The 25,608-nt window shown below is 45.7% G+C and overlaps 1 protein-coding gene across 1 annotated transcript in view; it reads right to left on the bottom strand.

Moving 5' to 3' along the window:
• The window catches only part of PSMG4 (proteasome assembly chaperone 4), a 56,464-nt gene that overhangs the window by 15,084 nt on the left and 15,772 nt on the right, over window positions 1-25,608 (bottom strand). The window contains exon 2 of the mRNA XM_078688040.1: window positions 18,657-18,732. Coding sequence (XP_078544166.1) covers window positions 18,657-18,732 — 76 coding nt within the window. The remainder of the gene's footprint in view (window positions 1-18,656; window positions 18,733-25,608) is intronic.

The raw sequence follows: 25,608 nt of genomic DNA, 5'->3' as shown, positions 1-25,608 counted from the left end.
CAACACATAGTCCCGCACACTTAGGAGAGAAGGCAATGATAGACAGCTTACAGAATATTTGGTTTAACAAGCACCTACGTGCAGCAGTGAAACAGAAAGTGCGAACATGTATGAACATGTATGATCTGTTGTCAGTTCAATCCAGGTAAAGGCATTCCGGTGGAACAAGGCGGATTTCATCCTCCTGACCACCCTTTTGAGGTTCTCCAGATGGATTATATCCAAATGGACAGATGTAGAGGTTACAAGTACGTCTTGGTAGTTGTATGTGCACTGTCTAGATGGACAGAAGCATATCCAGTTCCAGATTATACTGATGTTACAACAGCCAGACAAGTAGTGCGCAGTACTTCCCCAGATATGAATTACCTCATGTGATCTATTCAGATAACGATCAGCCATTCTCCTCTGAACTAATGAAACAAGTGTCCCTTCTGTTAGGTTATACATGGAAATTCCATTGTGTCAGAAGCAGTAGGCCTTGTAGAAAGACATAATCAGACCCTCAAGACAAAAATTGCTAAGATCTGTACAGAAATAGGCGTGGATTGGATGGTTGCCTTGCCGGTTGCCCTCTTTTACATGCGTATGGTAGCTCATTCCAGAACAGGCCTATCTCCATATGGAGTAGTTTTTGTTAGACCGCCAAATATGTGGGGTACACCTATGCTTAAGTAAATAACTGATGTTGACAGTAACATGCTGACAGATTACCTGGCTTCCTTGATTTCTGCACTACTCTCTTTTCATTCACAGGTTGCTGCCGCCTTCCCTGACAACACCCAGGTCAAGGAACATGCCATAGCACCAGGAGAATTTGGACTCCTCAGGATCTTTGATCGTTCAAGTCCCCTTGAGCCACGTTGGAAGACGCCGAAGTTGGTGGAACGACGTAAAGGCCGAACTCACCTTCATCACTACAAAAGACACTTTGGAACTTTGAAACTTTTAATAAAGAACACTGACCTTTGCTAGAAAATACCCCTCAGCAAGAGTATAGGTCTAGATTAAGAACTAGTAAGTCAGACGTAGTTTAATTGTTTAAGCCCACCCGGTGGTGAATCGGTTAGACTCGATTTCTGACATGTATAAGATCACATATGAGAATAGCAAGAAGAGAGATAAGAAGGAAAAATACTGCAAGAGATTACGCAGTAGATGTATAGTTACCTTAATCATTCTTTTTATTCTGTGCATTGTTATAATTGGTGTCAGTTTATTGCTACATGTTTTCTTTCCCATTTCCTCACATATACACTCTTCCAGTAACAGTACCATAGAGCATACATTTAGTGACCTGCCTCCCCATGAATTGTCATATCGACTTGCACTACGTAACAATACATTTATTCGAATGTTACACCATTCTCACCAGACCAGCAATGCGACTGATTGCGGGGTATGTGGCCAACTGCCTCCTTATCAAGAAACGAAGGGAGTTCTGCCATTCTACCCTTTACCGTTCTCACACAATGGTTCGTGTGGAGCATGGTTTGCTCTAATGACCTCAATAGATAGAAGGTACATAGCTTATCCAGGTGGCTGGATATACGGAAACCTGAATAAAGTAATGAATGAAGCATGCTTTCCAGACAAAGACGGATTCCCCCAAAGAAAGGGATCCGATTTAGAGAATGAGGAGTACGAACAGGGAAATGCATCTGTTAATTTTATAATGTTAAATGTTCAGCCCAAGCAAAACACAGGCCCACCGTTTATATCAGTCCTGCCAGCAAAAGGTGATTTATGTGTTAGTAAGAAAGGCTCAGTACATATGGGACACAGCGAGTGTAACACTGTAGTAGAGTTTAATGATGAAGGACTTTCTTCTTTCAAAACATCACGCCATACCTATTTCATTTGCGGTCAGACAGCCTACGTACATCTGCCCTTAGACTGGGGTGGGACTTGTTATATAGCATTCTTATTGCCACCCGTTTTTCTAGCCCCATCAAATTATCATAGAGATTCACGACTAGAACATGTTAGACAAAAGAGAGAGACAGATTCCGCAGGGATCGATCAGACTGAAACAGCTTGGGAGCAATATACAGATTTCAACAGAGGATTCTTTTTCTTCATAGGTCCCGTCCAAAACAGTAAACTGATACGCAGATTAACAAGGACTCTTGAAACAGTTGTAAATGTAACTGCATCTGCCCTGGCGAACTTGACCCAGGAACAGTCTGCTATTAGACTTGTCGTTCTTCAAAACCGCCTCGTTCTAGACGTCATCTTGGCGGATAGGGGCGGAGCTTGTAGAGTCATCCGATCTAGTTGTTGCATTTTCATCCCAGATAATGCACCATCTGTGTACGAAGCAATAACAAGGCTCCACAAGATTGCTCATGCCATACATCAAGATCCAGGCACATGGACTTGGTCCAGTTGGTTCTGGGGTGTAATATCTGCATGGGGATGGAAAGTTATGTCCTTCCTAGGAATGGCCCTACTTATGGTATTTGGTTGCTGTCTCTGTCTGCAGTGTGGTCCGGCGATTTGCGGCCTGTGTGCCACTGCCTGTGTTCCCCATCCACGTAAACAAAGAGTTAAAGATGAACAAATGATTCTGTATGATGAACTATACGGTCTCATGAATATAGATGTATCCTAAAGGGTTATGTAGGGGACAAGGAGGGAATGAGGAAAATGATATTTTGCCTGACCAAATATGTCCACTACATATACCCTATGTTACATGTCATGTGCATGTCACCCATGCATATTTCCCGTAGTGGCCTGAATCACTAGGCCTCTGCAAACATGTCCTGCAAGTCAAGTCATCAAGTCTCCCAAACGTTAAGCTAAAATGAAGGCCCATGTATTTGCATTTTGCATTGTGCTCTTTTTAAATAAATATCGTACTGGTTGAGCCTGAAACCACTTTCTGAATTAATGTTTACATGACTCTTGGCATACTGAGCTGCAGTCACGTCAGCAAGAAGTCTGCCAAGACAGTATTATGAATAACAGTTATCCGTCTGCTGTACAGAGTGGCATCCCTGCCCGGTGAGGAAAAGTAAACAGAACCCGTCCGATAGCCATTCTGTCTCCATTTAAGTGAATTACAGTGCTTGCACCCATAGAAAGCTCATGCAATGAACGAATAAATATGCCCTCTCTGTCTTTTAGTGATGAACAACTTGTGCTCCAGATAATACATCCCCTATCATATCAGATTGTACAAGACGTGCTCAAGTCGCCTTGACACAAGAGATCTCTCTACTAGGTTGAAAGTCAGCTTCCTCCCAATTACACGTCAATTGCACGTCATGTCCAAGTTGCACACAAGTAGGGCAGAGTTCCAGCTGGTCATGCAAACTCCTCCTAAGTACCCACCCACCTATGACACCTACCTATCACCTCGCTATGACTCATCAAAGTACACACCCTCATGTACACCCACATGTTCTTATCTCATTTTCTTTCTTGCTCTGCTTAGCCTATGTACAAGAAATGTATATATACTATGTTCAGTAAATAATTGTTAGAAGACTCTTCCTGAACCTCTGTGGTGATGGAACTAATTCTCCCTTTGACTCGAGTTATTGGAATAAAGCCCATTTTAACTCAGATACCACGGACTCTGCTTCTCACTTGATGCATGATACTTTGTTAATGCCTAGAAATTCTGCCAGGGTAATATTTTATTTACCACAGATTGACCGTATCAAATGCCGCAGGCAGGTCTAGGAGAACCATGGCGCAAGGCTTCTTTTTGTCGGCCATAAGTCTCAATTCATCTAAGACAGCCAGCATTACCACTTCTGTGCTGTGGTGTGCCCTGAAACCAGCCTGTTTTATGTGAAAAAGCTGGTTGCTCTCCAGGTGGTGGGATAGAGTTTTCAACACATGTTGCTCCAGCACATTAGCTAAACAAGCATTTACAATGCAATGGTTTCGCCTTTGGAAAAGTTAGAGCTATTGGCATTGTAAATGACAAAATTTGTATTTATGTGTTGGTTTTGAAAACAGATAAATAAATGGCATTGTCATTTACATTGCCATTAGCTTAATCTCTCGCAAATGTGAGACCTATTGCATTTGCACCCACACATGAACCACAGCAGTCAAGGTGGGAGGTAAATGGACGGGGCAGGGACAGCAGGCATCGAGTATTACTAGCAGCACAGAGGAGAGAGTGCAAACAGCGATGGCAAGAAAATAGGAGGAGCAGGGGAAGTAGAAAAGAAGGGAAGAGGAGATGAAACGAGCTAAGAAAGGAGTGAATGGCAGAGCTCAGAGGAAGTTGAAAGAACAGGAGTAGTAGTAAAGCAGTGGGGGGGGAGAACAGAAGGCAGTGACAGCGGTATGGGAAATAGGTGAGTGATAGTGCGAGGAACACGGATGAAGCGGTGGAGGGAGTTTAGAGAACAGACACAGAAGGTGCACTGAGGATATGGGAGAGTAAAATGGGAACGTAAAGAGTAAAAACTGGGGGGAGGGAAACAGATGGTATAGATAAGAAAACAGACAGGGCAAAGTATACATGGCTGCGGGGAGAAAGAAAAGCAAGCATTGGCTAAGTCAGCAGGTCAAGCGAGCGCCTGCTAAATAATTAAGAGTGGAGCCCGTGTTGTTGTTAATGCTGAAAGTTCAGCGCAGCACCCGGGGACAGGACAGAGATGAGGAGCAGTCAGTAGGGTGAAAAGGCGGGCGTTATGCTGCAACTTAAAGCGTGGTTTGTGCATTGTTGGTAATGCTGAGGTTATTGCGGCGCCGGTGGGGAGGGGTGGGGGGGGGGGATTACGGGACAGCGATGAGGATCCGCCAGCAGAGTGTGAAAGTGAGTGCTGTACTGCAACCTAAAGAGCGGTGCCTGTGTTGTCAATATAAAAGCTGGGATGTTGAAATAGAGTAGGGCGAGCCGTGTGGCAGAACTTGTTTGCTTAGTTTCCCCAGTCAGCCATGTAAAAACTGGGGGGAGGGAAACAGATGGTATAGATGATAAAACAGACGGGGCAAAGTATACATGGCTGCGGGGAGAAAGAAAAGCAAGCATTGGCTAAGTCAGCAGGTCAAGCGAGCGCCTGGGAGTATTAATCAAAGATGAGCCCGTCCACGTACACTTGCGGTGCAGTAAACAGGAGCTAGCAGTCCCTACTAATGTAAATGCTACGGCAAACGTAATGATTGGTTTGACAGCTTATACACCCAGGCAAGTATTACTCGCAGAAACTAGTAAGAAACATTGCCAGCTAATTATTTGAGGAGTAGGCAACATGTCAGATGTTAAAATCCAATGTTGGGAAGAACAGATACCCCAGCCTTTTGCCCCTACTCCCCCTTCACCAATCCATGGGAGCCTCTCGTTCTTATTTGCTCTTCTTGAAGAACTTTACCACCATTATTGCAGGCTACAATCCATAAACAGCAGAAGTGTCCGAGCCAACCCATTCCCTGATGTTACCTTCCGCCATGCTGTCTCTGAGGTGGGCCGATGCTGCGCAATGCGTGGGATGACGCTACAGCAGCTAGTGTTAGCGCGAACCCCCGCATCTGAGATTAAGCCCGCCCCTGAGATCACAACTTCCGGGTGCACGCGCACTGCTATAGAATTGCACCTTTCCACTGCTCCATGTAGTGTCTTAAGTAGGCTTTGCCCTGGCACAGTAAGTGTTCAGGCAGGCTGGACCAGTGCACTGAACTGACAATAGTGGTGATTATTTACAGTGTATGGTAGAAACGGAATTGTCTTAACGCATTAGTTCACATCCCAGATTACTTATTTTATCGTCCTCCTAATGATGAAAGTCTGGCTAGGCCCTACCAGAGTTCGAACGCAGGGGCTTGTGCAAGCAGGTACTCCACATCACAAATACTCCTTTCCCGATATTGCAGGCTACAATCCATAAACAGCAGAAGTGTCCGAGCCAACCCATTCCCTGATGTTACCTTCCGCCATGCTGCCTCCAAGGTGGGCCGATGCTGCGCAATGTATGGGATGACGCTCCAGCAGACAATGGCTGCTGTGAAATGACTGCTGGGGTGGAGACGTAGGGGGCACACCGAAGTACTAATATTCACGAACCGGAAACTGCAGCTGTGTGTAGTCCCTATAGGTCGACAAGCAAGCTATATATTTCAAAAAGCCAGTTTTCAGAAAAGTTAGAAATAAATACACCAAATACAGGCACAACTAATAAAGGAACACCTACGGTGCCTTTAAAGTTTAGTGTCAAACCGGTGTGTTTACCTGCGACTTGTACTAGAGAGACTCATGAAATAACACAACCGAAGCATTCCTAATGTATTTTTAACCTGCTGGCATTTTGTAATAAAAACAGAAAATTTAATATATTTAATATTTCTTGCTTTCTTTTCATTTCATTGTCTGCAAAACGTGTGTTTTCAGATAGGATATTTAGCACGGTCAGTTTCAGTGATGTATATGTGAGATAAACACCCCAATAACTAAATTAACTACGCAACTGTAACCAGAATCGAAGGGAGATATGCCAATATTCGCAAGGCTCTTAATCACTCGAGTAGACTTCAAAAATGGCTGAGCAGCACGTTAGAAGGCCCTCTAATTGGCTGCTAAACTAGCAAGAAATGAAGTCCTTTGAAGACGAAAACACGCATGTCCTTTTCGCAATAGCGGAACTGCAAATGAAGGGTGCACCATTATAAGATACAAATTTAAACATCCGGTTCCTTCGCCATTGTACTTACGTGAACCGATTATGTGGTGGTACTTTAATAGTACTATTTCGTAAAACGTCCAGTGTCAAACCAGGAGGCACTGTGAGGAGGCAGTGAGGGCATCAAGGGGTGGAGGGCATCAAGGGGTGGGGGGCAAGGGGGTGTGTGTAATGAGCTCCAGAACCGAGCAGAAATGGCTGAGCCCCCGGCAGACACATGTCTACACAGTACCTACAGCGGCTAGAAGTCCAGCGTTCAACCTGGAGGCGCTATGAGGAGGCAGTGGTGTGGGGCTTCAAGAGGCCCGCAGTCCCGTGGGGGTTGTGTAATGGGCTCCAGAGCCGGGTAGGAACGTCTGAGCCTGTCCGCCCTGGCAGTCACATGTTTACCCAGAACGGCTAGAAGTCCAGTGTTCAACCGGGAGGCGCTATGAGGAGGCAGTGTGGGGCGTCAAGAGAGAGGGGGGTGTAATGAGCTCCAGAACAGTAATGTCTGAGTCTGTCTACACAGAACTCAGAGCCCTAGAAGTCCAGTGTTCAACGAGGAGGCGCTATGAGGAGGGAGTGTGAGGCTTCAAGAGGCCCAGAGTCCCAGAGGGTGTAATGAACTCTAGAGCAGGAATGTCTGAGCCTGTAAGCCCGGCAGTCACATGTCTACGCAGAACAGAATGCAGAGCGGCTAGAAGGCATGTTTTCACCTGGGAGGCGCTATGTGGAGGCAGTGTGGGGATTCACCTCCCCCACACACAGATCTCCAGACCAAGGCACGAAGGGCTCATCAGCTACCCCCGCTGCGCACGCCCAGGATCACACAGAGATGTGCACTCAACGGGCACGAGCGCGGACGAGGCTCAGGGAAAGGGAGGATGTCTGCAAGCACTTTGTACACATTGAAGGATTTTGTGATAATCACCATCAGCAAACAGCCGAACAGAATGCAGAGCGGCTAGAAGGCATGTTTTCACCTGGGAGGCGCTATGTGGAGGCAGTGTGGGGATTCACCTCCCCCACCCCCCACACACAGATCTCCAGACCAAGGCACGAAGGGCTCATCAGCTACCCCCGCTGCGCACGCCCAGGATCACACAGAGATGTGCACTCAACGGGCACGAGCGCGGACGAGGCTCAGGGAAAGGGAGGATGTCTGCAAGCACTTTGTACACATTGAAGGATTTTGTGATAATCACCATCAGCAAACAGCTTGGAAGTAATAGAGTCATGCAGGGAGGCCTGCGAAGGGCGCCGCTAAGGACAGACCGCCCTGTTGCTGCGGGTAAAGGTGCACGGCCCAGGGGGGTAATCGTGGAGCGGTGGATTCCTGCTTGATAAGGCGGCGCCAACTGCAAGAGTCCTGAGACCGCTACCCCAGGCGAGGCGGGACCTCCTGGTGGGATCGGACGGAGGCCCCCAGCGAGGACATAAAGAAAGAAAACTCAACACAGTAAGCTGCATGGCACACTGCTAGGCTGCGTGATGGTAGTGTGGGGGAGGGGCGAGAAGCTCGGGGGTAACATGGCGCAGCGAGGTTTCACGGACCTGGCAGAGTGCAGGGAACACTCACCACAGACCAGCAGAATAAACTAGGCACCGCATGGACAATATTCGTGAACAAAAGATTTTAAACAAGCACGGCCCGGCCGGACCAGATTCGGGGGGCGTTCCCGGCTTTCGGCTGACGTCGCGTGACGTCGGCAAAAGCCAAAGAATCTCGGGAACGCCTCCGAATCTGGTCCGGCATTGACGGACAGGCCCCTCGTCCAATGGCTAGGCTCCATTTATGGAGCCAGCCAATGAATGACGAGGGCCGACCCAAAGCCACACTACAGTTCTCATAAGATTTCTCCTGCGCAAAAGCTGCTTGCGCAGCTTTTTGCAGTCGAAACCTAAAAAGGGAGCTGGGAGATGGGTCTAAAGCTTTTAAAATTTGATGTATCAGCCCCAGGTTTTTTTCAGTAAGGGTATGACTCTCATCTCTTTAAAATTGGTCGGAACCTGACCAATGTCAAGGGACCGATTTAATAGGTTGAGGACCCCATTCTCAAATCCCGGGAGTGCCATGCGGAAAATCCTAGATGGAAAAGGGTCCGCTGGTGACCTTGATTTAATGCGGGCCACTATGACACTTAGTGAGTCGTGGTTTAATCTTGGGAAGGAAGAGAGGGGTTTGTCATAGGCTAGTTGTTTGGGTGCACCCCTTGAGGGGATGTGGCCAACCGGGGTATGATGGATGACTGACAGGAGGTCAGAGATTTTTTTGTAGAAAATAGGACTGAAGTTTATTACAGTCTTCCGGACAGACTGGAGATTTTTGTACCTGTGGCTGCCTCAGCTCAGTTAAGATACAAAAGGTCTCCTTCTGCTTATTAACTGCGGCCAGGAGCCTTAGTTCTGTAATATTCTGCCTTCCTGCCAACAATGTCTTTTTTCTATGAGGCAAGCATAATTTTGTATTCCGAGAGAGCACCTGGATCGTAAGCTTTACGCCAGGCTCTCTCCGCTTGACGCTGTATTTGTTTCTTCCCTCGCAACACCTCGTTGAACCAAGGGGCCCCTTTACTTTTGTACCTTACTCTTTCCCTACATGGTGGGGCGACTTTGTCGATGGCTTCCTCAGCCTAGTCGAAAGGACTTCGCTTTCCTGGTCGAGGTTGTCTGGTACTAGCCTTCCTATAGCTGAGTTGCGTAGGGTCTCCACAAGGTCGCATTCCTTGATTTTCCTCCACCCACGCAGAACCTTGCATTCTGGGCGTGAGGGGAGTGCCTGAGTTTCGCGTGGTATCACGCATTTAATCAGAATATGGTCAGACCAGGCACAAGGGCTGATATCCGCCAGAGCAGGTGAGTGGTCCAGACTAAGTCAAGGATGTGACCCTTGTTATGAGTGGGTACATTAACAAGTTGGCTAAATTCCAAGGCAGTTAATGCATCTTCTAGTTGTTGTGCATGCGTATCTCTGGGTGTCTGGTCCCAATGTAAATTGAAATCCCCAGTCACCATGATGCATTGATACCGGGAGCGGAGGTCACTCACTAATTCGGTGAAGCGCTCAATAAATTTGGAGGAAGTACGCAGGGGCGAAAGACCACAACTAGGGTCAAACAAGTAGTCTTAGTGAAGATCTTAGCTCCCAAAATGTCTGCACCCTCAATGTTTTCAGTGACAATCGTCTCTATCCCCAACTGCCGATTATATAGGATGGCTACCCCCCTCTCATATTTCCCTGTATATTGTGCCATAATGCTTCATAGTCCGGAGGCAGGGCCGCTACTATGTCTGGGGTGGAAGAATCCTCGAGCCAGGTTTCTGTAACCCCTAAAATATCTATTGAGTTGTGCTGGAGAAGTGAAAAGACCTCCATGTTGTGTTTCTGCAGGGAGCGGGTATTCAAGGTTGCTACCCGAAGTCCCTGTGTACTACCATGATTGTTCTGTCTAGGGCGGTGCGGTAAAGTACTTATAGTTCCAACTGCAGTTGGATGCCTTAGTAGCCCTTCGGTTATAAGGGTATCTGCTAAGTTAGTATTTAGGGAGGCAGAACAATGGGCCAAGGCTAAAAGAAAGTCTGCTGGATAGACTCTGCACGGGCCAGGGGTTCTGGCCCCTGGATCCGGCCGGGCGCAGACGGGCTTGCCTTAGGCACACCTTTGGCACGCCCGCTGCGCACGTTTGCTCCACCGTGGCAGATATCGTGTAGGCTCCTCCCCCGCTAGTCAGCCCTGCTGTGCAGTAGCTGATCGTGCCTAAGTGCTAGACCGCTACGTTACAGAGGATGAACCTTTAAGGGAAGTGAGGATAATGAGCTGCTCACGAAGCGAGTGCAGATTCAAACTTCACAACACCGGTTAAAAACAGCACATCAATAATGCAAGTAAGTTCAGTTTAAAATAAGTTTTAAAAAAGAATCGCTGGTTTCAATTGCAGTGCCTTTAGACAAAAAACCTACAGGAGCTTCTCTGATTTATATGTTAACATCTATATGCTTATAAATAAAATTGCTGATTGAAAGATTGGTGAAAAAAGTCAGGGCCTCCTTAGCAGTATTCAACATTTTATTAGAGTCTGAAGAAATGTGATCTTCCTCTCGCCAGCAACAACTCAATTGACCAGAGTAGAATCACTAAACAATAAAAGGTTCCAAAGAACACACCTGAATAAAGGTTATTACAGTTATTAAAGTAGCAATGTAAAGATACCTACAATTATTACCCCACAACACGCTGCTGTGTTCAAGACCTGAGTCAAGAGGGGGGCCCATAGCTCATCATCCATCCTGAACAAGTCCGGAGGGATCCCATCAGGAACTGGGACCTTATTCCGCGTTAGTGCACATATGCCCTTAGTTACTTCATCCAGAGTAAAAACCGCAGGAACCTGCCCCAGCTATATAGCTACCATATGCTCGCCCTCCGCCACCTCCCCAAAATTATAGACATCTACAAAATGGTCTACCTATTGGTGTTCTGATATGTGGGTACATACAGCCGGATCTGTCCCATTTGTAAAACATTGCCAATTTACTACCCTCCAGAAAAGGGAGCTATCTCCACTTCGCTTGCCTGGATTAGTTCCCAACAGACTAGTTCCTGCAAGATATGTTTTCCCCTTGGCTAAGGCCTGCTTATAGACCTGCCTAAAGACTATCACAAGGCTCCTATCTCTTGGGACCTGCTTCAGGGCCGTCTTCAACTGCTGAAGTCACTTGGAGCAGGCCCCATCAAACCATTTTTAGTCTTGCCCTCCCACATGGGTGGATGGCACGGACAATAGCTCCTTGACTTTGCAGGCAATTCTCTCAAATGTTTGCAGGACGTCCTTCTCGAAGGCATCTGCATCCAAACCGATTGATAAATCCTCGGCAGTGCTGGAAAAGAGGGAAACTTTAATAAGCAATGGATCCACCTGGTCAACGAGGTAAAGCCCTCTAAGACCCCCAGCCCGTGGTCGAGCAGAATCCCTGAAACCCTCCAATTATAAAAACAGGACTTTGAAGAGGTATACTGTTTCAGTCAGCCTTGCGTTTCATTTGTGGTTACAGGTAGTTGGCCTATTTGAGGTTCTGGTTCTGCTAGCTTTTATTCTACAATCAGCTTTTCACAGGAACTTCTATGTTGTGGTACTGGTGTCTTTCCTTAATTTCGTCTGGGTGGCAAAATGGAGCCAAGTCAAGTTAGGATTTATATAGCGCACTACTCACCCAGAGGGTCTCAAGGCGCTTGGAGGAAGGAGATGTTTGTTACTTATCAAATAGCCAGGTTTTGAGTTGTTTTCTGAAGGAGAGGTGGTTCTGTGTGAGGCGGAGGTGGGTGGGGAGAGAATTCCATGTTTTGGCCGCTAAGTAGGAGAAAGATCTTCCTCCCATGGTGGATCTTTGGATGCGTGGAATCGCGGCGAGGGCTTTATTGGACGACCGTAGTTGGCGTGTGGGGGAGTAAAAGGTCATGCGCGTGTTGAGGTATTTAGGTCCTAGGTCGTAGAGGGCTTTGTGTGCGTGGGTGAGGAGACGGAACGTTATTCTCTTGTTGACGGGGAGCCAGTGAAGGTCTCTCAGGGGACCGGATATGTGATTGTGGCGGGGGAATGTCTAGGATGAGTCTGGCGGAGGCGTTCTGAATGCGTTGGAGTTTTTTCTGTACTTTGGCTGTGGTACCGGCGTAAAGGGTGTTTCCGTAGTCCAATCGGCTAGTGACAAGTGCTTGGGTGACCGTCTTTCTTGTTTCAGTGGGGATCCAGCGGAAGATCTTTTTGAGCATACGTAGGATGTTAAAGCATGATAATGAGATGGCGTTGACTTGTCTGGACATCGAGAGGGAGGAGTCCAGGATGAAGCCCAAGTTGCGTGCGTGGTCCGTTGGTTTGGGTGCGCTTCCTAGGGCTGGTGGCCACCAAGAGTCGTCCCAAGCGGAGGGGGATGATCCTAGGATGAGGACTTCCGTCTGAATTCAGTTTTAGACGGCTGTTCTTCATCCACTCGGCTACGTCTTTCATCCCATCGTGTAGGTTGGTTTTGGCGGTGCTTGGGTCTTTAGTGAGGGAGAAGATCAGCTGTGTGTCGTCAGCGTAGGAAATAATGTTGAGGTTGTGTTGGCGTGCGATGGATGCGAGGGGGCTCATGTAGACGTTGAAGAGGGTGGGGCTGAGCGAAGATCCTTGTGGTATGCTGCAGATGACTTCGGAGGCCTCTGATCTGAAGGGGGGGGAGGCGGACTCTCTGGGTTCTTCCGGCGAGGAATGATATGATCCAATCCAATGCTTTTCCTTGTATCCCGACGTTGCTGAGGCGTTGTACAAGGGTGGTATGACAGACCGTGTCGAATGCTGCAGAGAGGTCCAGAAGGATGAGGGCAGCTGTTTCTCCGTTGTCAAGTAGTGTTCGAATGTCGTCTGTGGCTGCGATGAGGGCGGTCTCGGTGCTGTGTTTGGCTCAGAAGCCGGACTGTGAAGGGTCGAGGGAGCCGTTGGACTCGAGTAAGGCGGCGAGCTGATTGTTGACGGTTTTCTCAATGACTTTGGCAGGGAATGGGAGGAGCGAAATGGGGCGGTAGTTCTTAAGTTCGGTAGGGTCTGCTGTCTGTTTTTTCAGGAGGGCGCTGAGTTCGGCATGTTTCCAGCTTTCCGGGAAGGTAGCGGTGTTGAGGGAGCAGTTGATGATATCCCGGAGATGGGGTGCGATGATGGAGTTGGCTTTGTTGAAGATGTGGTGGGGGCATGGGTCGGTTGGCGATCCGGAGTGGATGGAGTTCATCAAGCGGATGGTGTCTTCAGTGCTGATTGGGTTCCAGGCGCAAAGGATGGTGGTGGGGGGCTTCAATTCGGAGGTAAGTGGGGTGGACTGGTCGTCGAAGCTGTTATGTATGTCGGCGATTTTTCTGTGGAAGAACGAGGCTAGAGAGTCGCAGAGGTCTTGAGAGGGAATGATGTCGTTGGTGGCGGCGCTGGGATTGGTAAACTCTTTGACGATGTTGAACAGTTCCTTGCTGTTGTGGGCGTTGTTGTCGAGTCGATCCTTAAATGCTGATTTCTTGGAGGATCTGATCAGCTGGTGGTGTTTGCGGGTGGCATCCTTGAGGGCGGTCATGTTGTCTGTGGTTGGGTTTTTTCTCCAGGCCTTCGAGGGTGCGGCAGTTCTTTTTGGAGTTTTTAAGGTTGTCATTGAACCAGGGGGCTTTTTTGCTACCTGGCTTGTTATGATGGTTTTTCAAGGGTGCTAATTCGTCAGCGCTGTGGGTGATCCATTGTGTGAGGTGGATGGCTGCTTGATTTGGGTCCGATGATTTGATGGGAGGGTTTTGGTATAGCGATGTGGTGAGCTGGTCGGTGGTAATTTTGTTCCAGTTTCTACGGGGCATTGGTTGTGGGTCGGTGTCTTTCGGTAGTTGAAGTGGATGCATCTGTGGTCTGTCCAATGGAGTCCTGTGGCGTGGTTGAAGGAGATGTGCTTGCTGGAGGAGAAGATTGGGTCGAGCGTGTGTCCGGCGTGGTGGGTGGGGATGTTTACTAGTTGTTTGAGTCCGAGATTGGCGAGATTGTCCAGCAGGGTGGTGGTGTTGCTGTCGTTGTTTTTCTCCAGGTGGAAGTTGAGGTCTCCTAGTAGAATGTAGTCCTTGGAGGGAAGGGCGTGTGGGCTGATGAAGTCTGAGATGTCTTTGCTAAATTGTGTGCGGGGTCCTGGTGGTCTATAGATGAGGGTGCCTCTGAGTGTGGTCTTAGGGTCGATGTGAATCTGGAAGTGAAGGTGTTCGGCGGTTACGAGGTTGTCGTCGGAACTGGTTGTGATGCGGATGGTGTTTTTATGGACGAGGGCGATGCCCCCTCCAGTCTGGTTGATGCGGTCCTTTCGGATGATTTTGTAGCCGTCTGGGATGGCTATGGCGATTGTCGGGCGCTGAGGAGGCGTTCACCAAGTTTCTGTAAGGAAGGCGACGTCCGGTGAAGTGGTGTCTAGTAGGTTCCATAGTTCAGTGGCGTGTTTGTGGACCGAGCGGGTGTTGAGCAAGATGCACTTCAGGTGGTTAGTGTCGGAGCTTAGTTTGGCGTTGGTGGGTTTCGTGTGGGTCCTGATGCAGTCGAACTTGCTGGAGTGGCAGGTGAAAGGTCCATGGGTGTGTCCTGGAGCGGCTTGGTGGCAGTCTGGGAGACGTCCTGTGTTGAGTGCAGAGAGGGTTGCGGTGTCGTACGTTATGCGGGTGGAGTAGATTTTACGGGGGGGCAGGGGGTCTGGCGCTGGGCGCGGTCCAGGTACGGACGGGCGTAGACGGGCTTACCTTTGGCGCGCCGGACGCTGCACGCAAATGCATCTGTCATATGCGGAGAGTGGAGGGGGGCGGAGCGAGGGAGGAGCAGCTGGGAGGCGGGAGCGGGGTGGAGAGACGGGCTACGAGGCACAACAACAAGATGGCAGCAAAAGCAAAACCGAAACAGGACGAGATTGGGGCACAATGTGGAATATCGCTATGGGCAGTGGCACCGGCACAATCAGGCACTAATTATTTATTTATACCCAGCAATGCGAGCGCTACGATATTAAACTGGCAAAAATACTTTTAAAGGCAATGCACAAATTAATTCTTGGCACAAATACTTTAAAGGCAATGCGAGCAATGCACAGATTAATTCTTGGCAGCAGTGAGCAATAGAGCGCTACGATACTGAAGCAGGCACAAATTATCTTAAAAGCAATGCGAGCAAAGCACTACGATACCCAAGAGACCAGGGAGCGACCGCTTCTGAGAGAGTCAGGACGGTCACAGCGCTTCTGCAGACGGTACGAGCCTTAGCTATCAGTGGGAGGGAGGAGCAGCTGGGAGGCGGGAGCGGGGTGGAGAGACGGGCTACGAGGCACAACAACAAGATGGCAGCAAAAGTAAAACCGAAACAGGACGAGATTGGGGCACAATGTGGAATATCGCTATGGGCAGTGGCACCGGCACAATCAGGCACTAATTATTTATTTATACCAAGCAATGCGAGCGCTACGATATTAAACTGGCACAAATACTTTTAAAGGCAATGCGAGCAATGCACAAATTAATTCTTGGCACAAATACTTTAAAGGCAATGCGAGCAATGCACAGATTAATTCTTGGCAGCAGTGAGCAATAGAGCGCTACGATACTGAAGCAGGCACCAATTATCTTAAAAGCAATGCGAGCAAAGCACTATGATACCCAAGAGACCAGGGAGCGTGGGGAGCGACCGCTTCTGAGAGAGTCAGGACGGTCACAGCGCTTCTGCAGACGGTACGAGCCTTAGCTATCAGTGGGAGGGAGGAGCAGCTGGGAGGCGGGAGCGGGGTGGAGAGACGGGCTACGAGGCACAACAACAAGATGGCAGCAAAAGTAAAACCGAAACAGGACGAGATTGGGGCACAATGTGGAATATCGCTATGGGCAGTGGCACCGGCACAATCAGGCACTAATTATTTATTTATACCAAGCAATGCGAGCGCTACGATATTAAACTGGCACAAATACTTTTAAAGGCAATGCGAGCAATGCACAAATTAATTCTTAGCACAAATACTTTAAAGGCAATGCGAGCAATGCACAGATTAATTCTTGGCAGCAGTGAGCAATAGAGCGCTACGATACTGAAGCAGGCACCAATTATCTTAAAAGCAATGCGAGCAAAGCACTACGATACCCAAGAGACCAGGGAGCGTGGGGAGCGACCGCTTCTGAGAGAGTCAGGACGGTCACCAAATGAAAGATAACAACTGCTTTGATGAAATTTATGTATACAAATTAAAGAATATTTACGGTCAGTGGTGTATGCTTTGCCAGTAGTGTACTGATAGTTGATAGCATCTATCATCGGATCGGGAGGAACGATCCTGATACGGTAGCTCCATTTCACAAGAGGGCAGAAGCAATGTCTTCTCTCTGTACCTGTGGGGCCCGCATAGACCGAAACAAAGATGAGAACATAGTTATTTTCGTACCAGAGCCAAATAGCTGACCGGTACCCTAATAGAACTCAGGGACAGTGTCCAACCTGACCTTATTAAGACAAAGGAATCCTCCGAATTCAATCTTCTGATTGGTCCTGATGAAAGCCGCCTACCTTTCACGGGCGCAAGAAGGCTGAAACATGTAGACCTTGACCTCACTACAAGATGTGATGGATACATTGCACGTCCATCATACACATCTACTTTTCTTTTAACTTTATCCTTGTCTAACTTTTATTAAAGGTCTAATGCTACCCAAGAGGTAACTTTAGACTACTTACACTGTTGTGGATCCCCACGAAAAATCTCTCTGATGGAAAGAGATGACCTCCTGGTTGGAGAAAGGAAGACCTGATGATGATGCTATCAACTATCACTACGCTAGTGGCAAAGCATACCCGTAAATAGTTGTTGAGGATCCCACAGATTGTTTTCAAAAGGATACCTCAAGACACAGCTTCCACTCTCTTTTGATTTTTGCTAACATATGCTTGGGAGCAGAGTGGGGCCTCTTTAACCCTAGCTTCTCCTTCCCCTTCCCTGATATTTACTGAGTACAAATAAAAGTCACCAATTTGAAAGGACAACCTACTGTCAAAAAATACAATGCCCATAACCTTTTGGGGCGGGACCAGCATTATGCCAAAGAGAGAGGCATACTTTCAGAAATTTCCATTTCAATTCTCCCCTAGGCACCCGTACTCCCTCGCGCACTTACCTGTATTGTGATGTGATCAGCTGGCATTCTAGAATGCCAGCTGATAGTAGGGGATTCGACACGTTGTGTGTTACTGCATTGTCCTCCCTTTCTGGTGTGCTGTTACTTCGACACAGAATAAACCTTTCTTCAAGGAAACTGGTGTCCTCATCTTTACATCTGAGTTTATGTTTTTCAAACTTTGGTATTTTCCCATTTAAATTGTTAAGTCAGCACCAAAGAACAGAAGAGATTTAATGAAAGTGGAACATCATGGTGTCAGGATTTTAGCTCTGTAAAAACTGAACTGTATTAAAGTTTTGAGTGAACCAAGATTACCTCACTGAAAAGTGATCAGTATTTTACTGCTAAATGAAGACCGAAAACAAAACTAAACATGTTACATCTACTAATGACACTTTGGGCAAAATAAATTCAGCAAAATGTTAGTTTTGTTGGATAACTTGTCAAGACGCAGCGAGAGCAACAGTCTATTTGTAAATGACTATTTTGATTGATTGATTGATTTTAAAACTTGTATAGCGCTTACTGTCACCCCACGGGTATCCTGGCGTACGTGGTATCTTTTCTACCCCAATATTAAATACACTATAGAGAAATTAGCTTGCTGGCAATAATACTTTGTTGCGGGTAGGAGGTCTGTTCAGAGGATGAGGCAGATGACTTAGGGATGCGCTAATAGGTGTACCTCTAGGGTGGGGGCTGTGTGGTGTGTCTCAGACGGTCAAAGTGGATAGGTGTGCATCATTGGATAGCTATAACAGGCAGCTTTGCTGGGGGAGGGGTCTTATGCTTTGCCATTTCTATTTTTTCCCATGCTACAAAGGGTACCAGCAGGAAGTTTCTTTACCCTTTAATACTTGCACTGCAACAATACCTTGTTTTATCAGCAATGGGAGCTGGAACTGGCTAAATTATATAACCCAGATTTTTTTGGGGCGAGTGACATACAGACTAAAAGACAATGAGCATTCTATTGTTTTACATGGACCTTTACTGTAAGTTCTACAGCGCCTCATCAGGGGTAGTAAGTATTATGTAAATGCAATTCCAATTAAATTTTGTCCTTTTTGTATCTACTTCTGATTTGATTTTGATTTGATTTGGTATTTCTAAAGTGCACGATTGCCCTGGGGCGTCTTATGGTTAAGCTGATTGAGAAATTGTTATATTGTGCTTTTCTTCTCCTTCCAAGTATATTCAAGTACATGACAATAATTTCTATTGTTCCTTTTGTTGCATTAATTGTAATAAACACTGTAGGAAAAGGATGAAAGAATAATAAAATGTTATAGTTGAGTTAAGAGCATGGTGCAATCAACTGAAGACATGTAGTATAGTCAACATACCCAATCTTTGTGCAAAAGAAGATGATGTGGTATCTGAGCTGTCTCCTAGGATACACGTAGCCACTGGAATAGAGTCCTGAAAACAAAGCAAGTTATATGGTCATTTCTCTGCAGCTGTAGAGAAAAGTTGCTGAAAATTCTGTCTAAGTCCCATGTGATTATGTTTTGTTAACAACAGAAGTTGTCATTCTGCATTAGAAAGTAAACCAACGTATTTTAAAACTGATCTGGAAGGACGTTAGACACATGAATTTAGCACCTACTTCAAATTGGATTGTTTTTATGTCCCAGTTAACACACTGCTATTATTGTATTCCCCTCCTATTAATTTTTCCTCAGTGGGAATAAAGTAGCTCTGGTCTTTTTTAAAATTCATAAGAGTAACCTGAACAATACCACACTATAACAAATTGGTAAAAGCACAGGTCGTCTATTTCACCTCAGCCACTGGCTTACCAAGAAAAAACAACTATAGAATATGTTATGTTTTTTAAACTTATAAACCGCATTACTACCCTGAGGCGTCTAAGCGCTATAACAGAATTGGTACAAGTATCAGGACTTCTGTCACTACATTTGCTGCTTTGCTGATTGAAGCACACTGAACCCCATGTCAGAGATGAACTCACAGAAAGGCAATCAGCGGAGAATGAAAAAAGAGAGACTAGCAGGTAAGAGACACCATACATCTTTCTTTTTTATACAAGCAAACACTCACAAAAATCGAAACCCAGGAAACAAATGAGAACAAAATAGCAGGGTACAAGACTCAAGAAAAACTCTACACATAATCTCGGAGAGAACCAAGTTTCTTGCAATTTCATGTCCCTCTTATGCGAACATGATTTCCAACGTCAACAGACCTTCCAGCTGCCCCACCATCCGCCTGCTGTTTTTCAACTTCTCAGATTGCTCTCTCTTACCAGAAATGGCAGCTTCTAATCACACTATCAATCTTCTGAGATTCCAAATTCTGCCAACAGCCACCTTGATTGCATCATTAAAAAGCCTGATGACTTTCCTGGGCTCAGTAAATTTTGACCATGGCTTGCCTTTGACCCATTCACCAGCCTTGGCCTTTAATTCCCCAGCCTTGACCTTGATTTCCCCAACAACATGTCTGTAATCAAAGTCTTTCTTCCTCCACATTATTTTCCAGCTCATATCTCTTCCAATCACCCTCCACTGAAACACTCATCCAAACCCTTGTTCCACTCCATCCATGCTCTTACCAGTTTAGTTTTGGATTTTTGTCCTCTGAATCACTCTAAGAGCGAATGTCGAAGACTTGAGAAGCAAGGCAATTGGCAACCAAATGCCTCTGAACCACTTTCTTCCAATCAAGAGGACTGGACTGTGCCACTTGTAAACTCTCCTTGATAGTTTGGTTAAACCTATCTACTATCTAATTGGGTTAAACCTATCTACTTGGTCTTAGGATCATAGAAAGAGGATTTCTTATTAGCAAGACGACACAATAGTAACCTCTCTTCCATTTCACACAAACAAAATAGAACACCATTGTCTGTCAAAATACTAGGAAGAACTGCCTTGTGTCTAAATAGGCCTTCAAGAAAGCTTATCACTGCTCCAGAAGATATGCCACTGGCACATGCAATCTCTGACCATCTAGAGAACATATCCATAGCTACAAATAAGTATGGAGTATAATTTTTACCACTCAGAAGATGCAATATCTAAGGTAACTTCTTGCCAGGACCCATTGGGCAATGATCTACAGTACATTGGGCAGGAGGCGTCTTGGACTTTATCACTCTCCATACACTCCCCGACTCTCTTACTATTTCTAAACCAAGTCCAGGGCACCAAAAATCTGAGTGGATTCTCTCCCTAGATTTCACTATCCCTAGAGCAAAGTCAAAGATTTTATTACACAATCCATATGGAGCTACCAATCGACTGCCTCTGTGTGCTGACCCATTATGCGCTGACAGCTCATCTCTGACCACTCAATATGATCTTTAAACATCAAAGACTCTTGTTTCTGGCCATGCCGCTTTAAAAAACAGGAATAATGCCTAGTCTTGTGCAGCTTCACTCTTCCAAAGATAGCGCCCCCCCTGATCCCCCCCCCACCCACCCACCACACAGACACTATCTCTAATACACACTTCATTCTCTACGAAAACACTCTCACCAACCTCCTCCTTCATCAATCTGGACAGTCAGCTGCATTATTTTTTACTCCTGGAATGTACCCCACATTGAACGTATATTCTTTCAACATAACAGCCCATTTCCTTATCGTGGAGGAAACCATGTCTAAAACTTTCTTGGAGAAAATCTTCAGCAGTTTACGGTCAGTCCAAACTGCATCTATACTGCCCTCAATAACCACCTGAATATCTTGATGGTACAACAGACCGCCCACGTCTCCTTTTTGATGATGGAATAATTGACTACCGACTCTAGAAAAACAAGGGGGGACCCTTAAGGTAGCTTTGGACCGAGGGTACGAATCAATAGTAAAAGGAACAGAGGTCCAGAGCACTTTCAAAAATAAAAATTAATGGATGCTAGACAGACCATAGTAGGCTGCTGTTAGATTGTCCATGTCCAGCCGGACATGGAGTTTATTAATATACAGTAATCAAGAGATTCATAACATTTCAATTTAGAAACAGGGTTTCAGAAATGACGGGCACAATCCTGTGCTTAACTCAGGACAGAAAGTAAAGAGAGATATAGTTGGTAAAGAAAAGAGGAGATTTTTCAGGCAAAGAAGAGTAGAGCAGACTGGTGCACTTTTTAAATCAATATTGCAAGTGTATACCAGAGTAGTACATACAGAAATTGGTACAAAAATAGTGACACTGTATGACTACTTAAAAAGGTCGACGTTTCGATCCCGCGCTGTAAATTACATAGGGATCATCATCAGGACTTTATAAAATTACTGTGCCTGGTTTGAACATTGATGCGCCTCTGGGCTGTGGGGTGGGCTCAAATTGGAACCGAATGTATCCGTAGTGCGGTCCGCAAATCATAGAATTAAAGGATTATTTTGCTTCGCTTCCGAGTGAAGGTAAACTACCGGCACGGTTGGCACGGTGTTTCTGTTGAGAATAAACAATATTAGGGTGTGAGAGACCTTACGCTGGTGACAGCAACAATCGGGGAGAGAAGGCAAGAATGATTACCTTTAGAATTCAAAAAATTCAATTCCGGAGTAGTGAGAAACCGGAATGGGAGTGGCGACACGAATGCTTCGTGGTTTCCGGGGAGGTTCACGGATAGACTCCGTGAACAAGGGCACAATGGTCCTGTGGATAAGGCAGCGGTCCTTCAATGGTTAGATCCGCAGAATGGCGGAACGATGTCCGTCGGAGTTGTGCAAGCTGGCACGACCGTCTACTGCAGTAGACGGTCGTGCCAGCTTGCACAACTCCGACGGACATCGTTCCGCCATTCTGCGGATCTAACCATTGAAGGACCGCTGCCTTATCCACAGGACCATTGTGCCCTTGTTCACTGAGTCTATCCGTGAACCTCCCCGGAAGAGGAAGTAGGCATCACATTGCAAGTGTAGAAATATTTGATTGGTAGGAATAGATATCATACCCAGGTCGTATTGTGAAAAACAGGTGTGAAACCCAAGCATGAGTTGGTGAACATAATTTGTAAATTGAATACTCATGGCAATAGGGAAGATGTAGCTTCCACTCGCAGTATGGTGGAGTGCTATAGTCATTTCTTGTCCAACTTATCATACACGACGAACAGGTTGCAGGATTTGTGTAGGAAATGTGTATATTCCTGTTATAGTAGTAAAGGGTTAATGAGCTGTTTTGCTTCAGGTGAAAGGGTGTGACAAAGTCAATTGCATGTGCCTGTAGGGCATTGATAGATGCCGTAGTCAATTATTCCTTAGGAAAAGGAACAGAGGTCCAGAGCACTTTCAAAAATAAAAATTAATGGATGCTAGACAGACCATAGTAGGCTGCTGTTAGATTGTCCATGTCCAGCCGGACATGGAGTTTATTAATATACAATTTATTAATATACAATATACATCGAAACGTTGACCTTTTTAAGTAGTCATACAGTGTCACTATTTTTGTACCAATTTCTGTATGTACTACTCTGGTATACACTTACAATATTGATTTAAAAAGTGCACCAGTCTGCTCTACTCTTCTTTGCCTGAAAAATCTCCTCTTTTCTTTACCAACTATATCTCTCTTTACTTTCTGTCCTGAGTTAAGCACAGGATTGTGCCCGTCATTTCTGAAACCCTGTTTCTAAATTGAAATGTTATGAATCTCTTGATTACTGTATATTAATAAACTCCATGTCCGGCTGGACATGGACAATCTAACAGCAGCCTACTATGGTCTGTCTAGCATCCATTAATTTTTATTTTTGAAAGTGCTCTAGACCTCTGTTCCTTTTACTAAGGAATAATTGACTACGGCATCTATCAATGCCCTACAGGCACATGCAATTGACTTTGTCACACCCATTCACCTGAAGCAAAACAGCTCATTAACCCTTTACTACTATAACAGGAATATACACATTTCCTACACAAATCCTGCAACCTGATCGTCTTGTATGATAAGTCAGACAAGAAATGACTATAGCACTCCACCATACTGCGAGTGGAAGCTACATCTTCCCTATTGCCATGAGTATTCAATTTTCAAATTATGTTCACCAACTCATGCTTGGGTTTCCACAATCGGGGAGAGAAGGCAAGAATGATTACCTTTAGAATTCAAAAAATTCAATTCCGGAGTAGTGAGAAACCGGAATGGGAGTGGCGACACGAATGCTTCGTGGTTTCCGGGGAGGTTCACGGATAGACTCAGTGAACAAGGGCACAATGGTCCTGTGGATAAGGCAGTAAACGACCGTCTACTGCAGTAGACGGTCGTGCCAGCTTGCACAACTCCGACGGACATCGTTCCGCCATTCTGCGGATTTAACCATTGAAGGACCGCTGCCTTATCCACATGACCATTGTGCCCTTGTTCACGGAGTCTATCCGTGAACCTCCCCGGAAACCACGAAGCTTTCGTGTCGCCACTCCCATTCCGGTTTCTCACTACTCCGGAATTGAATTTTTTGAATTCTAAAGGTAATCATTCTTGCCTTCTCTCCCAGATTGTTGCTGTCACCAGCGTAAGGTCTCTCACACCCTAATATTGTTTATCCTCAACAGAAACACCGTGCCAACCGTGCCGGTAGTTTACCTTCACTCGGAAGCGAAGCAAAATAATCCTTTAATTCTATGAATTGCGGACCGCACTACGGATACATTCGGTTCCAATTTGAGCCCACCCCACAGCCCAGAGGCGCATCAATGTTCAAACCAGGCACAGTAATTTTATAAAGTCCTGATGATGATCCCTATGTAATTTAGAGTGCGGGATCGAAACGTTGACCTTTTTAAGTAGTCATACAGTGTCACTATTTTTGTACCAATTTCTGTATGTACTACTCTGGTATACACTTGCAATATTGATTTAAAAAGTGCACCAGTCTGCTCTACTCTTCTTTGCTTGAAAAATCTCCTCTTTTCTTTACCAACTATATCTCTCTTTACTTTCTGTCCTGAGTTAAGCACAGGATTGTGCCCGTCATTTCTGAAACCCTGTTTCTAAATTGAAATGTTATGAATCTCTTGATTACTGTATATTAATAAACTCCATGTCCGGCTGGACATGGACAATCTAACAGCAGCCTACTATGGTCTGTCTAGCATCCATTAATTTTTATTTTTGAAAGTGCTCTGGACCTCTGTTCCTTTTACTAAGGAATAATTGACTACGGCATCTATCAATGCCCTACAGGCACATGCAATTGACTTTGTCACACCCATTCACCTGAAGCAAAACAGCTCATTAACCCTTTACTACTATAACAGGAATATACACATTTCCTACACAAATCCTGCAACCTGTTCGTCTTGTATGATAAGTTGGACAAGAAATGACTATAGCACTCCACCATACTGCGAGTGGAAGCTACATCTTCCCTATTGCCATGAGTATTCAATTTACAAATTATGTTCACCAACTCATGCTTGGGTTTCACACCTGTTTTTCACAATACGACCTGCGTATGATATCTATTCCTACCAATCAAATATTTCTACACTTGCAATGTGATGCCTACTTCCTCGCTCCACTAGCCTTTCTTGCAGCAACGAAAGAAGTCAGCCATTTAGTAGACTCAACAGATGAAATAACCCAGCCAACTTTCCAGCTCCAGGAGTACAGCATCCTAAATTCCCAGAGACATGCTAAAACCGTAGATACACATGCAACTTCTCGTGCTTTAAGACTGATGCGGTGAACGTAATTAATCATGCACTCTCAGTCTTTGGAGAACACATCAGGAACCATACTAGAAAAACCTGCACATCCCTCCATCGTTTGGCACATAGACTTGTGGTTGGCAATTGGGATCGAAGAAGAAACCTGATTTTGGTGGTGCGAGCTTAAAAGTCTGTCTTTATACTTAATCATACCCATAAAATATCCCTGCATCTTGATTTCCAGCCCAAAATACTCTCGAGGCCTAATGGTGATACAGTGTAGAGCCGTCTTTGGAGTTAAAACAAACAAAAAAAAAAGAGCTTGTACACTTTCTCCAAAATTATACTTAACATGGAGCAAGGGTCCATCATAATATTTAACTGTGCACTATCTATTGACACCTCATCAATAGCATTTACTAAAATTATTTCTCCCATTTGCATTACAGCTTCTTTGGAAAACTTCTTCACTGTCAAGTCCCTGGGTGACTAGTCAAAACTAAGACACCATTTTATGAAATGCCCTCTGTACCCACACTTGTTGCACACAAAACACTGTAAAGGACACTCCATATTATTAGCCATGTGCCCTACTTGCCCACATCTAAAGTACAGACCGTTAAACTTCACAATCGATTTACTCCCTCCCCTCATATCAACAGTACTCAC

Source organism: Lissotriton helveticus, chromosome 4_1 (assembly GCF_964261635.1).
Source record: "Lissotriton helveticus chromosome 4_1, aLisHel1.1, whole genome shotgun sequence".
NCBI classification, from domain to species: domain Eukaryota; kingdom Metazoa; phylum Chordata; class Amphibia; order Caudata; family Salamandridae; genus Lissotriton; species Lissotriton helveticus.
Note: the sequence above shows the minus strand (reverse complement) of the source record. Positions and strands in the feature narration are given on the sequence as shown.